The following is a 15,035-nucleotide window of genomic DNA, read 5'->3' as shown; positions in this document are numbered from 1 at the left end:
CAGTGGTTTGAGCATTGGCCTGCTAAACCCAGGGTTGTGAGTTCAATCCTTGAGGGGGCCATTTAGGAATCTGGGGCAAAAATCTGTTAGGGATGGTACTTGGTCCTGCTGTGAAGACAGGGGACTAGACTCGATAACCTTTCAAGGTCCCTTCCAGCTCTATGAGATAGGTATATCTTCATATTAAATTGGAAAAAAAAAATGAAAGTCAGTAAACTCCTCAAGGCAGGGGTCTTGTCTTATCTGTGCTGGTGGGTGTTTTGCCCACTCTTGGGTGCTGTTAAAACAGTTAACAATAATGGTAACCAGGTGCCTTATGAAATCCAGTCTTCAGTCTGCACATCCCCATTCATGGACGTTGAGCTAATGCTTAAACTGAGAAATGGGACCAGAGGAATTACAGACTCACACAGATGGGGAGAAGCTGAATTTCCATTTGGGATCCTTGTTCTGGAGCAGTCTCCAAGGAGACTCAGACTTCAGCTCTTTCCTATTATGAAGGAATGGTTGGTTGAACCTTTATTTTTTTTTCTGTTCTTCTTCCAGGAGGCCGTATCTTTGCAAGAAGAGGTGAAGGAGTCAATGAAAGATTCATCCCTGGAGCCCGTAAGTAATCTCCCAAAGTCTGCCTGGATTTTGACTCTGTTGGAACTGCATCTTGTGTCCATGTCCAGATGGCTAAGCAGGAGTTGGAAGTGCTCCACCAGTTCCAGGGCAGCTCTCTCCAAATAATCTGAAGAGAGAAAATCAAGGCCTTTTGTTCCAGCTGGTTTAGGATTTTCCCCTTTCTACTGTTCAATGTGGTTTCCCAAAGAGTGTGGAGTCAGATTCAGCCCTGGGGTGACTTTTCCCGTAGAGTTTCACCGGGATGCGTTTGTTCCATTAGCATTTATAAAGCAGTTCATTCCTATCTGCAGAGAATTTGCCTTTGTTGTGAGGCTCTGTGTCCCTCCTTCCCCATTCTGGATGTTAGTGTCTAGATCACTGAGCTACTGAAATCGTTTCCCCCAGCTAATTAGTTAATATGATGCTCTAACTGCAACTTGGTGTGGTATTTGACTTGCTCCTCTCCATCATTCTCAGCTGGGGCACCTTGTTGGAGGTTGGGGAGCCTGATTTGTATCTCCCACTGGAAATAGGTCTCTCTTTTTCTCTCCCTCTGCCTAATAACTCAGTCTCTGTCATGCTTGATAGTACGGTTCAGGCATACAGTGCTCATCATTTTTAAAAATCAACATTTGCCAACAGTTATCATCACTCCCTGGGAACAAGAGGCCACCATTTCCCCCCGTACTTAGCAGGAAATAACCATCGTATCACACACCACCCAGTAGTAACTCTTGGCAAATGCTGATAGTTTAATGGCACCGTTAGTCTCCCACAGAAGGGAGCTTCGTGTTCTAGAAACTCTGAGATGAGCAGTTGGTCTTTAAATAAGGACCAAATCACAATGTTCTTACTCAGACGAGACTCCCAGTGAGTCAGAAAAGTTCTGCCCGAGTAAGGGCCTCAAGATTTGGCCCTAAAAACAACCCCAACAATGATTAGATCTGTTGCAAAAAAAAGATAAAGATGACAAAACACATTTAGTTTCCCACTCAACCTTTGGTTCCCACACAGCTTCCAAAATGCCTTTGAGAAGCAGCAGTTTTCAGCGGCTGCACATTATGCAGATTTACTGTAATTTAGGCATTCGTTTTTACTACAAGAAAATAATCAGCCTGTCAGCTGTTTACGGAGCCCTTTCCTCTGTGGTTTTATTTCTTTAATGAAGGAGCTTGACAAACACAGCCTCTATGAAACAGCCACCCATGAAATAGAAGATAAAGCTGCCACAAAAATCCAGGCTGTCTACAGGGGATACAGGGTAAGAGAGACAGTGAGGAGACTGAAAGAACTAGGTCAGGATGCAACGAACCCCACGGAAGAAATCTAATGCCATTAGACCTGCCAGTGTCATGATTTCCAGACTAGATGCAGGTGAATGAATGGCTTGTTTGTCAGTAGGTTTATTTTTGTTTAATAAAAACATCACATTTTCAAAATGCACCTGAGCGCTGTGTGATTTTTTTTTTTTTTTTGAGTCTGTTTGCAGAGCTGCTCGCTCAGTCTGTCATCGGCACAGACTCATTGAACTTCTCTAGCAAGTTGGTTGTGATCTGGTAAGCCACAGAGAACTGCCTTTTTGCAAATGTTAGTTCTAAAAGCAAAAAGTCCATTGCCTGAAGCATGTCATTTACTGGCTGCGTGTTAGGGTCACTGTTTCCAAACTCTCCCCAAAGGACGACAGAATGGGAAGGGGGCTATGGGAGCAAACACCAAAGATGTTTTCTGCATCCTGTTGCTTCTGCTCTGCTCCACCTTCTCCAGGTGTGCTCTTGCCCTCCGTCCTCAGGTCTAGAGCACAGGGACTAGACCTGGGGCCTGCTGCCTCCAAAGACTGGGCTGGACTGGACGATGGAGTCAGTCTCTCTCTCTGGCCTGATGACTAAATATTTATCCACAGCAGAACAGTCACTGGACCAGAGAGACTGAATGGGAGTGACTGTAATCTAGTGATTTGGGCATCCACCTGGGAGATGGGAAGCCCCAAGTCCAGTCCCCCTGCTGTACTCACTCTTTCATTATTTATCCAGAGTGCAACAGCTTCAACAGGAGAGAGGGGGGGAGCCCGCATCCGAATATCCCATAGATCAGTGGTTAGAGCACTCTCCTGAGAGGCAGGTCTCCCTTCTCTCCCTCTGCCAGAACCTCAGTCTCCCACATCCCAGGTGAGTGCCTGAGCCAGTGGGTTCAGAGTGAAAAGGTGGGCTGCTGCTCCTCCACTGGCCAGATTTTAAATGGGACTGATCCAGTAGGTGGCCTCTGAGCACGCCTACTGGATTGGTATAGATAAATCTCTGATAATTTTCATATGACTTTACATTGTGCCTCTTCATATAACCTTGTGGTGGGTCTACCCACGTGTGACCTCTGTTTTCATGGGACTTTGTATCAAAGCCTCCTTTAGAAACTTTGCATTGCCCTTGGTATAATATTATAGACCCTAAGGATAGAATAAGATAGAAGAAAAATTTCTTTTTGCTAGCAGTAGAACAAGAGCTCTCCCCCCCCCCTCTTAATCAATTGCCCTGTTGAATGAATGAGGTGTGAATGAGCAAGGCATGGAAGGCAGCACCTCCAGACAGCCTCAACTGTTGGAGAGGGGCTGGGAGCCAAACCCAAGGACAATAAAGCGTGTCAAGTGGGCTCATTAAAGACAAGCAGACATACTGACGTCCTCGGGGGTTAGAAGCAAGCACCTTCTTTTGGAAACACCCTTTTTGCAGCATTGGGACAACACTCAAAAGAAAGCAGCACAAAGGACCAATAGACACAGACACAGAGTTTGAATCTGGTATAGATTTGCATAAGAGGAAAGCTGCTATAAAAGTGAGGTGTCTTGCAGAGGACCCCGGGTCTCGTCTTGTCAACATGGGAGCATCGATCCGGATCGGCAGAAGCCCGGCTCCACCCCCTCCCCCATCTAACTCACCTGGCCAGTGAAGTTAAGGGGAGCAACTAATTGGTAACAACAAGACGGAATGGGTTTGTGTGTGTGTGTGAGTGTAAGTGTAATATATTATATGCATATAATACAGTGTTAATGAATACATGTATTACTAATAAATGTGGCGTTTTGCCTTATTCCCCCTGAAAAGATCCTGTGCAGTACTTTAAGTACAACATTTTGGTGGAGAATGCGAAAGGGGGAGCAAGCATAAAATCCACAGTTATTATAAAACTGGTGTGCACACCGCCAGCTTTAGCAAGCCTGGCACTAGAGGAAAAAGAGTGTAAACTTTCAGTTAATTAACCAAACTCTGAAGGATATAGGAGTTTAGGTTTAAATTGTGTTCATGACTGAGCTAAAGAGGACAACTTAGTGTTTCTCACTCTGATCCGGGGAAGGATTAACCAAACTCTGAAGGATATAGGAGTTTAGGTTTAAATTGTGTTGTAGAGGTACATACACCCTCAGCCGTAGCAAGGCGGAGCTAAAGAGGAGAACTTAGTGTTTCTCACTCTGATCCGGGGAAGGATCTAATCCGGGGAAGGATTTGTATAATTGGTGTATGAACCCTCGGTGGTAGCAGACCGAGTAATACAGAGGGAAGCTTAGCGTCTCTCCCTCTGGCCCAGAGTGGGTTAAAAACATAAGATGCAGATCTTGTTCTGTTAAACCAAACTCTGAAGGATATAGGAGTTTGGGCAGTGTAGTGTGGTTTATGTTTGTTTGTTTTTTTTTGTTTTTTTTTGTTTTTTGTAAGTAATATTGTGGTAATTTCACAATTTTGAAGAAAATGTTTAAGGAATGGGACCAGGAAGGGTGGGGGCTAGTTGGAAAGCCCACCCTCCTTGCTAAATTGGTAGTGGAACAAGGCTTGTGCCCATGGAAAGGAACTGTTTATTGGAAAAAGCAGGATCAGGCCCAGGCAAGCAACAGATAAAAAACTGGAAAACAGGTTGGGTACAGAGAGTTAAAACAGCACTCTCAAATCTTACAGCAGCAGTAACATCAGGAGAAGAAACATTTGAGACCCCAGAAGGGGGCAGACCTTTGGGACCCCTCTGGAGATTGGGAAGGGCGATATTTGGGATATTTGGGTAAATTCCTCCTCCCAGGGCCAAAATGCCATTGAAACAGTTAACAACAGTGCCTGCTTCTGCCTCAGATCTCCAGGCCATGGCAAAATGGCTGGAAATTTTAAAACAGAATTTTTTTTTCCTAGATGGAGTGTTAACGCCCTTTTACTGAGAGAAAGGGAGAATTTACACTCACAAGAAATGCACCACTTAATTAGCATTTGTGCAGCCCCAAGTACCAAACACACTGTGGCAGAGACTAAGCAGGTTCTGCCATGGTGGGAGCAGTGTGCTAATTTGTTTCCAAGCTTCTATCTTTCAGGCTCTGAACCAGAACATCAGGAGAGCTGGTACCAGCTGAAGAGTTATAAAATACCATGGTTATAGTGTCATGACAAAGTCTGTGTTCAGTGTTCTGTGTTGCATGTTCTGTGTCTGTCTCTAGTGGTGTCCTGTGCTAGCACTGGGTCCAGAAAAAGAGGAAATACTACACTAGACAGGGTAAATGTCTTTTCCTCTCTCTACTTCCCCCATGTCCATCCAATTTATCAATCACCACTTGTGTCCAAAAAACTTTGGTCCCCAATGCATCAGGTTTATTTTTTGTTAGGTTCTCTAATAGTCATTTTGTTGTTAATTTTTGTTCTTAATACATTTGTATTGTTAGTTACATTTGCTTGTATTGTTAATTCCACACTTTCCTCTATGCACTCTGGTTCTATTTCCCCAAGCCCTGAAGGGTAGTTCTTGGGCCCCCATAACCTGTAAGACCTTGGCCCATAATTGTATGGCCCCATCTTTCATGTCCCTAGAAACCTCTGAGAACAACTCTTAAAAATAGGGAATTCTAAAACATTTTAGCAACTGAATGTTAGTTTAAGTCCAAATCAGCTTAACCTTGCATAACAACTGTGGTACTCCTACAAAATCTTATTTGTTGTGTGTGCTTAAGAATGTCCTGACCTCAGTGACTTTTATTGTTTGATGGCTATTGCAGCATCAAACTTGGGCCTCATTTTGTTTGTCAATGTACCCAATTTTTGTAATGGTGATGGTTTTGTTGTATTTCCAATTATTATAATTATAATTGTTTGCATTTGTGTTTATGTTATATCTGGTGTTTAGTCAATTGTAATGGTTTTAGTTATATTCACCTGGTTATAATTGTTTGGTTGGTTTGCAACAAATACAAAAGATTTATATGGTGACCACTCAAGAATTGTTCTTGAGAGGTCAAAAGGGGGACAATATAGATAAATCTCTGATAATTTTCATATGACTTTACATTGTGCCTCTTCATATAACCTTGTGGTGGGTCTACCCACGTGTGACCTCTGTTTTCATGGGACTTTGTATCAAAGCCTCCTTTAGAAACTTTGCATTGCCCTTGGTATAATATTATAGACCCTAAGGATAGAATAAGATAGAAGAAAAATTTCTTTTTGCTAGCAGTAGAACAAGAGCTCTCCCCCCCCCTCTTAATCAATTGCCCTGTTGAATGAATGAGGTGTGAATGAGCAAGGCATGGAAGGCAGCACCTCCAGACAGCCTCAACTGTTGGAGAGGGGCTGGGAGCCAAACCCAAGGACAATAAAGCGTGTCAAGTGGGCTCATTAAAGACAAGCAGACATACTGACGTCCTCGGGGGTTAGAAGCAAGCACCTTCTTTTGGAAACACCCTTTTTGCAGCATTGGGACAACACTCAAAAGAAAGCAGCACAAAGGACCAATAGACACAGACACAGAGTTTGAATCTGGTATAGATTTGCATAAGAGGAAAGCTGCTATAAAAGTGAGGTGTCTTGCAGAGGACCCCGGGTCTCGTCTTGTCAACATGGGAGCATCGATCCGGATCGGCAGAAGCCCGGCTCCACCCCCTCCCCCATCTAACTCACCTGGCCAGTGAAGTTAAGGGGAGCAACTAATTGGTAACAACAAGACGGAATGGGTTTGTGTGTGTGTGTGAGTGTAAGTGTAATATATTATATGCATATAATACAGTGTTAATGAATACATGTATTACTAATAAATGTGGCGTTTTGCCTTATTCCCCCTGAAAAGATCCTGTGCAGTACTTTAAGTACAACATTGGGCCCCGCGTGTGACTTAGGTGGCTGGACGCCTATCTTCCTGTTCTTTGTGAATCGCTCTGGGGCTTAGGCATGAGGTAGGTGTCCAGGCACCTAGAGAAAGGCAGCAGTGCCCATGTTCATGGGCAGAAACACAGGTTCCTACGCAGCTTTGACTCTGCAAAGCTAGGTGCTGAGTGAGTTTAGGCACCTGCAGGGTTCAGGGGGGTGCTGTGGTCTGCAGTGCAGCTAAAACTGGATTTAGGCGCCTACATCTGAGGTTTAGGCACCTAAGTACCTTCATGGATCCCACGCCGTGCACCACGGTTTCCCCATTGGTAAACTAGGGATAATTTTGCCGCCTTCATAGTCGGGGGCTCTAGGCAATGAAACCGTGTTTGTAAAGTAGCTCGATATTCCTGGTTGAAAAGATGCTATAAAAATGCAGTATATTATTAGATTTATCCCTGGGAAAACAATGAAGAAAATTGAGAACACAAGACTGGATTCAATATTTGTGAGGACTGGGAAGACCCAGGAGTGGTCATGCCATACACCGGCTTGATTCTGCACTTTTTAGCTCTTGTGTTGTCACTGAACCTGCATGCAAAGCGGGTATGAAATGTTACCCAGTGGAATGTTGGCATTTTGCACCGAGTTTGCACGGCACCTGCCCAGCGTGTGAGAAGCAGGGGGTCAGGTCCACGTCCTGTCTGTTCTAGCTCACTAGTCTGAATCCAGGCCAGGTGAGCACAGCTGATAATGTATAGCTCTTTGGTGCCCTGTGTGAATTGATGGGGTCAATCTCAGTCCAATTCCTATTAGAGGTTTAACTGGCATGCTAGGCTGATGGCTAAATTCTGTTTATTCTACTACCCTTCTTAAGCACTAAACTTAGATATATATATATATATATTTAAGGGAACACTTCTGTTGGGACAGAACCTGACAGAATTCAGCACTGAGGCTGTCACTTTGTCTTGAATCAATAGTTTAGAAATATTGTAACACAAAACGGAACGTAGTGATTGAAGAACAAAAGCTCCCTGCCAGCCTCCGCCCTTCCTGGGGTGGAGGATTATCTCATCAATTGGGATCAAGACACTTTTTAATGAAAACTTAATAAATTGGCCCCAATAATTGGGCGTTCTTTCCCAAGGTCCCTGCAGTTATTATAATTGCTCACCTGAGATTTCTTACTCATTGCTCGACTTTTCAGGATAAGAATGCTCGTGCGATCGTCTTGAAAGTCCCTGCCGGAGCGTCTGAAGGAGGAAGAAAAGATATGTAAATGTGCACATCTCTAGATTATATTTAATGCTCTATTTTTAGTTTTCTTGTATCCCTTGAGGTTGTCACAATTTAGTACAGATCCCTGCTTGAACGAGGGATGTGACATCTGCTATCATTACAAACCCCATCGATATGCTTGGTGGTGGGGGAGGGGAGGCACTGCGGTGCTGCAGTTAACGTATTTTACAGTCTCAAAGTAACTTCTAGCCACCTTGTTTGGATGTGCTGGGCCTATGCTGGGTAACACATTTTCCATGGCTGCTTTGTTTCGGTGACATGCCAAAGGGGCTTCCATTCACGTGAGTGAACTTAGCACTTGATTGATAAACTTAAATGTTTCTAATGTACTAAACTAAGTTCACTCTTAATTATTGTACCACTCGACATGAATGCTGGAAAAACGGATCCCAAGCACTGAAAATTAAGCAGTAGCGTTGAGTCTTTAGGACTAAGGCTTCAGTACAGAAGATGGTGAACAAAACTGCATTGAATTCAGTGGGGTCACTCCTGGTTTTTACTAGTGTATATGCAAGTAGAATGAGCAGGCCTGATTCCCCTTGCCTTGCTCCTTGGGTAGTCATTCAGCGGTGTAAAATGCTACCAACCCAGCATTCCTCACTCATGCAAGGCTGTGGAAAATCTCTCTCTGGTACATAAACACTCTCCATTCCCATAGTATTTGAGCACCTCACAAACTCTAATGTATTTATCCTCCCATACCCTGGTGAGGCAGGGAAGTGCTATTATTCCCATTGTACAGATGGGGAACTAAGGCACAGAGGGACCAAGGCCTGGATCCTCAAAGCTACGTGGGCACCTAACTTCCATTGGGATCAATAGGAATTAGGTGCCCAAGTACCTTTGAGGATCTGGGCCTAACTCAAAGTCCCACAGGCAGGGCTAGATCTACAAAGGGATTTAGGTGCCTAAGTCCATGCTCAGCTGCCCCCGAACCTGAAGAGTTTCTGCCAGTGAGCATGTGCACAGATGCCTAAGTCCCGATGCCTGGAGTCTATCTCACAGCTAAGCCCCTGTGGGGTGCTCAAATAAAGCATGGCCCTGCTCACCTTGCCTGATCTGGTAGGCGTTGGCAGCGGTCGCCTAACCAATTGGGCCCTGCACAAAACACCCCTGGAGCAGGCGGCGGCAGCAGCCCCCTTATTACCTCTTGCCCAGTGGTTGAAGCACTCACCCGGTCTGTGGGAGACGCCTGTTTCAGATCCCCCTGTTAGGTGAATGCCCTAGCCTCTGGGCTATGGGACATTCTGAGGTGGGGGTCTCTCTCAGTCTCTCCTGCTGAAGCTGTTACTGGAACAGGGTCTTGACGTTGAGTCTCCCCATGCCAGGTGAGTGCCCTGACCAGTCAGGCTCATGCTGTGTCTGCCCCAGGGACATAATTATTCATACAAAATAGAACTCATGGGCGGCGGGTATAATAGGCCGGGGGAAGCTCTGCCTCCCCTGGTGCTGCTGCTGCTGCCGGACCCCCGGCTGCTGGATTTTGGGGGGAAGTTTTTCCTTTATTGTGCCCCATGCAGGTTCCAGGGTGGCTGAGGAGGCGGTATGTGCTCCTCCAGAGAGATTACTGATGGACCCTGGACTCCAGAGAGATTACTGATGGACCCAGGAAGCTGAGTAGCAAATACCGCTGCCTCAGCTGCCCCGGAACCTGCATGGGGCATAGTCAAAGCCTCTTTGGATGGGAGTGAGAGACTTTTCCCCGCAGCGGCTTGGGGTCTGGGGCATGGTTGTGGTTGGCCTGGGGCTCCTTCAGGCAGGTGTGTGTGGGGCCTCAGGGCACCTCCGAGCAGGGAGGGTTGGGGCTTCAGCTGGCCTGGGGCTCCTCCAGCCGAGGGGAGGGGGAGAGGACTCATGGCTCTGGCTGCGGGGGATTTCAGGCAGAAGGGGCGGAGCCAGGGGCTAGCCTCCCTTAAGGGGGGCTCCACCCACCACCCATGATGGAACTGTTTCAACAAGAGATATTGAGGGAGCCCCCCCATCATATAATAAATAATATATAATTAATGGAGATATCCCATCTCCTAGAACTGGAAGGGACCTTGAAAGGTCATTGAGTCCAGCCCCCTGCCTTCACTAGCAGGGCCAAGTACTGATTTTGCCCCAGATTCCCAAGTGGCCCCCTCAAGGATTGAACTCACAACCCTGGGTTTAGCAGGCCAAGGCTCAAACCACTGAGCTATCCCTCCACCCCCCGAACATCAGAACATCCCATTACACAGGGGCCGGGGCACTCTCCTGAGATGCGGGTTCAAATCTCTGTTCCAACGCCATCGGCGGGGATTGAACCTGGGTCGCCCACCTAGACGAGGGGAGTGTTCTGACCTCCGTGCTAAAGGCCTTTTCGGGGCAAGCTGCACAACCTGCTCTTCCGTGGCTACCTCTGATTTTTTCAAGCAGGGGCACAGACCCCTAACTCCAGGAGAGGGTTTGCGGCTGCAAACCCAGCACAGAGATAGACCCCCTCCGCCCCGGTATTTTCTACTCGCTGGTTTAGGCAGCAACACGCTCAGCTTGCTGGCTTTTGTGGATCCCATTCTTAGGTGCCTCAGTCCCCGTACATTGCAGAGGGAGTCTGGCTGCCTATCCTGGGGCTGTGACTTCTGCTAGAAGGCAGGTTGCCGAAAGTTAGGCTTTGTACTGCTGAGTCTTTGCAGCTCTAGCCTAAAGCCTGTTTCAGTTCTCCCAAGTACCAGGTTAGTGCTCTAACCACTGGCCCGTCCTTCCGCCGACAGCCCATAACAGTCAGAACGTGCACACTCAGTCTCATTTATTGTAGACATAAGCAAAGAATCATGGAGGCGTCTCTTCTCTCCCCTGCAAATCCTTTCCTGTCGCTGAGGTGAGTGGATGTAACAGTATCCGAAACGGGCCCAACAGGCCCCAAGTCTCCATCCTGCACCCCCTCCCCAACCCCCACCCTCCCACAAGCAGAGCGGCAGATTTAATCAGCCTGCGTTTTCCTTCAGTGGGTTACACTGCCACAAAACGGTAGAGAATCAGGCCTCCTACTATTTAAAGGTGCCAAACACAGAAAACTAAGCGGGAGCTACACCCACAGCCTGGGCTTGTCAGCCCCCAGCTGTCATTGCTGATGGCAGGGGGAAAAACGATAAAAGCAGGGAGGAAGAACTGAGTTGGCGTAACCCTCCCTTTCTTCCAGCACAGGCAGTGCTCCCGCCAGCGACTGTGGCTCTGGCCTGCTAGGTTTGCCGGCTGTCATGTTATTTGTTGGGCGGTGAGAAAGCTGTTTTTGAAGGGCTATCCCCCAGCTCCTTCCAATGCTGCTGCCTTCAGTCAGCACCGTTCTCCAGTCTGGGCCTGAGTGAATTGCTGAGCAGTTTGGCGTGAGCACCTCCTCAACCATCTGAGCTCGGCCCTTACAACCTCCCCAGCACTGGCTTGTTTTACTGCAATTTAGGATTTCCTCCCTCTCCAGTATCTCCCCGAGTCCCCCCCCTCCACATCTACATTATTCTAAGCTTTTCCTCTCTTAAATTCCTGCTTTGTGTTTAAGTTCCTCTAACACAGATTTAGTCTGGGAACAGAAGGGAGGACTAGTGATGGGATTCGCTGCTACTACCTTTCCCTCTGCCCTAGAAAGGAGCCTGAATCCTATTGCTGGCTGGATGCATGGGAACTTCCTCCCCCCAGCGCAGGGCAGGATGAGGTCACTGTTTTTTATTTATACAGTTGTTTGCTGTTGCTTCTGGGCTCTTTAAATACATCAAAACAGCCTCATTAGTCGGTCAGTTAGAGACTTGCCATTTTAAATGACTCAGCTGTGAGTTCTGCCGTGCTTGCTGTCGGAAAGCCCCGTTAAACAGCTGTGCCTTTCCTGTGCTCACCCAACATGGGCTCTGGAAGACTACTGGACAGCAAGGGTTGCACAGGCAGAGGTCCTCCGCTGAGCATGCTTTGCCGCTGCTTCTGCACCATGACCTTCACGGACGGGCAGCAAAGCTAGCCCAGCAGAGCGTCCTCCCCAGAAAAGACCCCGGGGAAGAGACAGTCCCTCAGCCCATGGGGTGCTAGACCGCTCATTCCCCAACTGAGCCCCGGAGCACGTGCTGGTGCTGGTGCTCTGCAGACTGGCTGATCACAGGTTCCAAACTCCACCTTGACCTCTGGTTCATGAATGCACAGAAGAGCCTGGATGCCTGTAAAGCAACTGTTGGGGTGGGAGGAGGACAATGTCTCGTTAATAGCCACTCCTGCATAAGAGGAGAGGAAACAGAAGACTGCTGGCCAAAGGCAGGCGTGCATCCCTAGTAGCAAGTGCAGGCAGAGATCCCATACTCCCTACCCCTTCCTCCTGATGCTCCCCTCCAACTAGCACCATTTCCATTTTGGCCAGGCAGAGCATCAGCGAGTCTCCTCATCTCTATCAGCCTCTGGGAAAGCGCAAGTTCTAGGGTTCAGGATCCACACAAAGGTGAGGGTGAGCTGAGTTTCATCCACATTAACTGGTGACACTGCGGCCCCAAATGTTCCCCCAATTGCTGTTAGCAGTGGTACTTTGAGGTCCATTGGGATGGCAGAGAGCAGTGACAGTGCATGCACGTGTTAGTTATACTGCGTGTTGAGTTACCAGGCTGTATTTACTGCCTCTACCTGCATTAGACCCATTCCCTTTAGTTAGTGTTAGTTTGTTGATCCTTTCCTGCTTCCTGGCAGGGACAGAGAAGGTGGGGACGGCCGGGGAGGATATTGGGATTAATAGCCAGTTAAAATATGTAGAGGCAGGTTCCCAATCAACAGGTACCCCAAGTTTCAACAGATTATTTCAAACAGAACAGCAATATCGGGATCCACGGGAAGCAACCGTTCACACTGTCACCATGAGTAATGCAGTAGGAATAAAATGCATCTCCGGGAACAGGATCAACATTATATTAAGTATTAGCAATGTTCTGGCATGTGATGTTCCTCCTCTGCTAACAAACAGTGCCATCAGCGTCCTTGCAGGACATGCCGGATTTGGTGGCTCAGGTATGTCACGCAGGGTATGTCTACACCCTCATTTCCAGTTTGGAAGCCATACTCGCGCAACCTCTGAGTGAGTGAGTGTTCTTAAAACAGCCGCGTAGCTGTGATGATGCAAGCGGCAGGCCAGGCTAGCTGCCCTGACTATGAACCAGTCTGAAACCCTAGAGATGTACTGCAGCAGCTAGTCCATCCCATTGTTGCTTTACACTATTGAGATAACACAGGTAGGTCTCCTCCAGCTGGAAATTACACCTCCAGTACCAGTGTAGATGTAGCCTCAGTGGGTGTCTGCATCAGGAAAAAGCGTGGATATTTTTTTAAACCAAGTGCTAGCTAACATATAGAACATCAGAATGGCCATACTCGGTCAGATCAATGGGCCTCCTAGTCCAGTATCCAGTCTTCTGACAGTGGCCAGTCCCAGATGCTGCAGAGGGAATGAACAGAACAGGGCAATTTTGAGTGATCCATCCCCTGTCGTCTAGTCCCAGCTTCTGGCAATCAGAGGTTTAGGAACACCCAGTGCAGAGGGCTGTGTCCCTGACTATTTTGGCTAATAGCCATTATTGATGTATCCTCCATGAACTCCTCTAATTCTTTTTTGAACCCAGTTATACTTTTGGCCTTCACAATATCCCCTGGCAATGAGTTCCACAGGTTGACTGTGCGTTGTGTGAAGAAATACTTCCATAAGTTAGTTGTAAAGCTGCTGCCTATTCATTTCATTGAGTGACCCCTTGTTCTTGTATTATGCGAAGGGATAAAAACCCTTCCCTATTCACTTTGTCCACACCAGTCATGATTTTATAGACTTCTGCCCTAGCAGTAGTCTCTTTTCTAAGCTGAACAGTCTGTCCTTTTAGTAACTAACACATGGTAACATCCCAGAGTGGACAAGGCAGGTTGTAGTTTTCACACACATTAGAAGGGGCAAGTGCCTACTTTGACCTGCTGCTACGTACTACCCTGTCCACACTAAGATGTTAGCATGTGTTAGCTAGTGTAGTAAAAAAAACACCTTTTTTTCCTAGTGAGGACAAGGCCTTGGCCTCTTCCTCTGCCTCCCTTGGGGCCATGATACCTACTCATGTAACTGCTGTGTTTGTGGCAGAACAAACCCAGATGATGGCATATTATAGTTTAAGGGAGTTTGTAGAAGAAAAGTGTCCGGCAGTTCCGATGTACTGAACTATGCCAAATGATCCCCATGGTTGTGGCCCAGAGATTCCAGCTCAAATGTGCTCAGTTTACAAATACAACTAAATTCTGATCTCAGTGACACTAGTGTAAATCCAGAGTAAACTTCCATTGGTGTAAATGGAATGAGACTGCCCTGTTTTTTCACTGACTGCTGGCTTGCAAACTCAGACAGGGAATGAGAGTCAAGCTGGGTTCTTTCTGGCTTGCCAACATTGAAATTCTGCACCCAGAATTTGGTTCACAATCCTGTTGATGATGCATGAGCTAGAATCCAGGTCTTTCCCACTTACCTGTGCTAGTTCTGCAGGGCCAACGGGAGGAAAAAGCAGTAAAAACTTATCTTTGTTACTAGAACAAAGCACTGTGACTCTGATACCCGGAGCAAATCAGTTGAGAAGAAAGTTGTTTTAACACAGATGCCTGTGAGTCAAGCTGCACTTCAAACAGGTCCCACTTCAGAATTACAACAGCTACCAAGGGGATTTTATCTGGTAAATCAATCCAGCGCTTGACAGATCAAACAATGCTACATCTAAGGGTTTAAAATGGTCACTACCCTCAAGATTAACACAGAAAAACAGCTCCGGCAGACCTGGAGGAGATAAAAGCATCTTCACTTAATAGAAGATGAATTTTTTCATTCCCAGTGCACAAGCCCTAAACTAGGATAGACACGCTGGATCATAGAATCGGAAGGGACCTCAGGAGGTCATCGAGTCCAACCCCCTGCTCAAAGCAGGACTGATCCCCAGACAGATTTTTACCCCAGTTCCCTAAGTGGCCCCCTCAAGGATTGAACTCACAACGCTGGGTTTAGTAGGCCAATGCTCAAACCACCTG

The 15,035-nt window shown here is 47.0% G+C and overlaps 1 protein-coding gene and 1 long non-coding RNA gene across 6 annotated transcripts in view; both read left to right on the top strand.

Moving 5' to 3' along the window:
* SPA17 (sperm autoantigenic protein 17) overlaps window positions 1-15,035 on the top strand; it is a 75,868-nt gene that overhangs the window by 7,106 nt on the left and 53,727 nt on the right. For 2 of the 5 annotated variants that reach the window (XM_065568966.1, XM_065568967.1), the window contains exon 4: window positions 547-606. In XM_065568966.1, the coding sequence (XP_065425038.1) occupies window positions 547-606 (60 nt within the window). Of the gene's footprint in view, window positions 1-546; window positions 607-1,774; window positions 2,050-2,084; window positions 2,163-7,914; window positions 8,345-15,035 lie in introns of those variants that run through there. The other 3 variants (XR_006174889.2, XR_006174888.2, XM_005294697.4) reach the window with 3 other exon arrangements.
* LOC135975890 (uncharacterized) lies at window positions 2,170-6,686 on the top strand. The gene is made up of 2 exons (XR_010592962.1): window positions 2,170-3,884; window positions 3,986-6,686. It is a non-coding gene; the product is annotated as an uncharacterized LOC135975890 (long non-coding RNA).

The sequence above is a fragment of the Chrysemys picta genome, chromosome 16, assembly GCF_011386835.1.
Source record: "Chrysemys picta bellii isolate R12L10 chromosome 16, ASM1138683v2, whole genome shotgun sequence".
In the NCBI taxonomy this organism is placed as follows: domain Eukaryota; kingdom Metazoa; phylum Chordata; order Testudines; family Emydidae; genus Chrysemys; species Chrysemys picta.
This window is presented reverse-complemented; position numbering and strand designations above follow the sequence as displayed.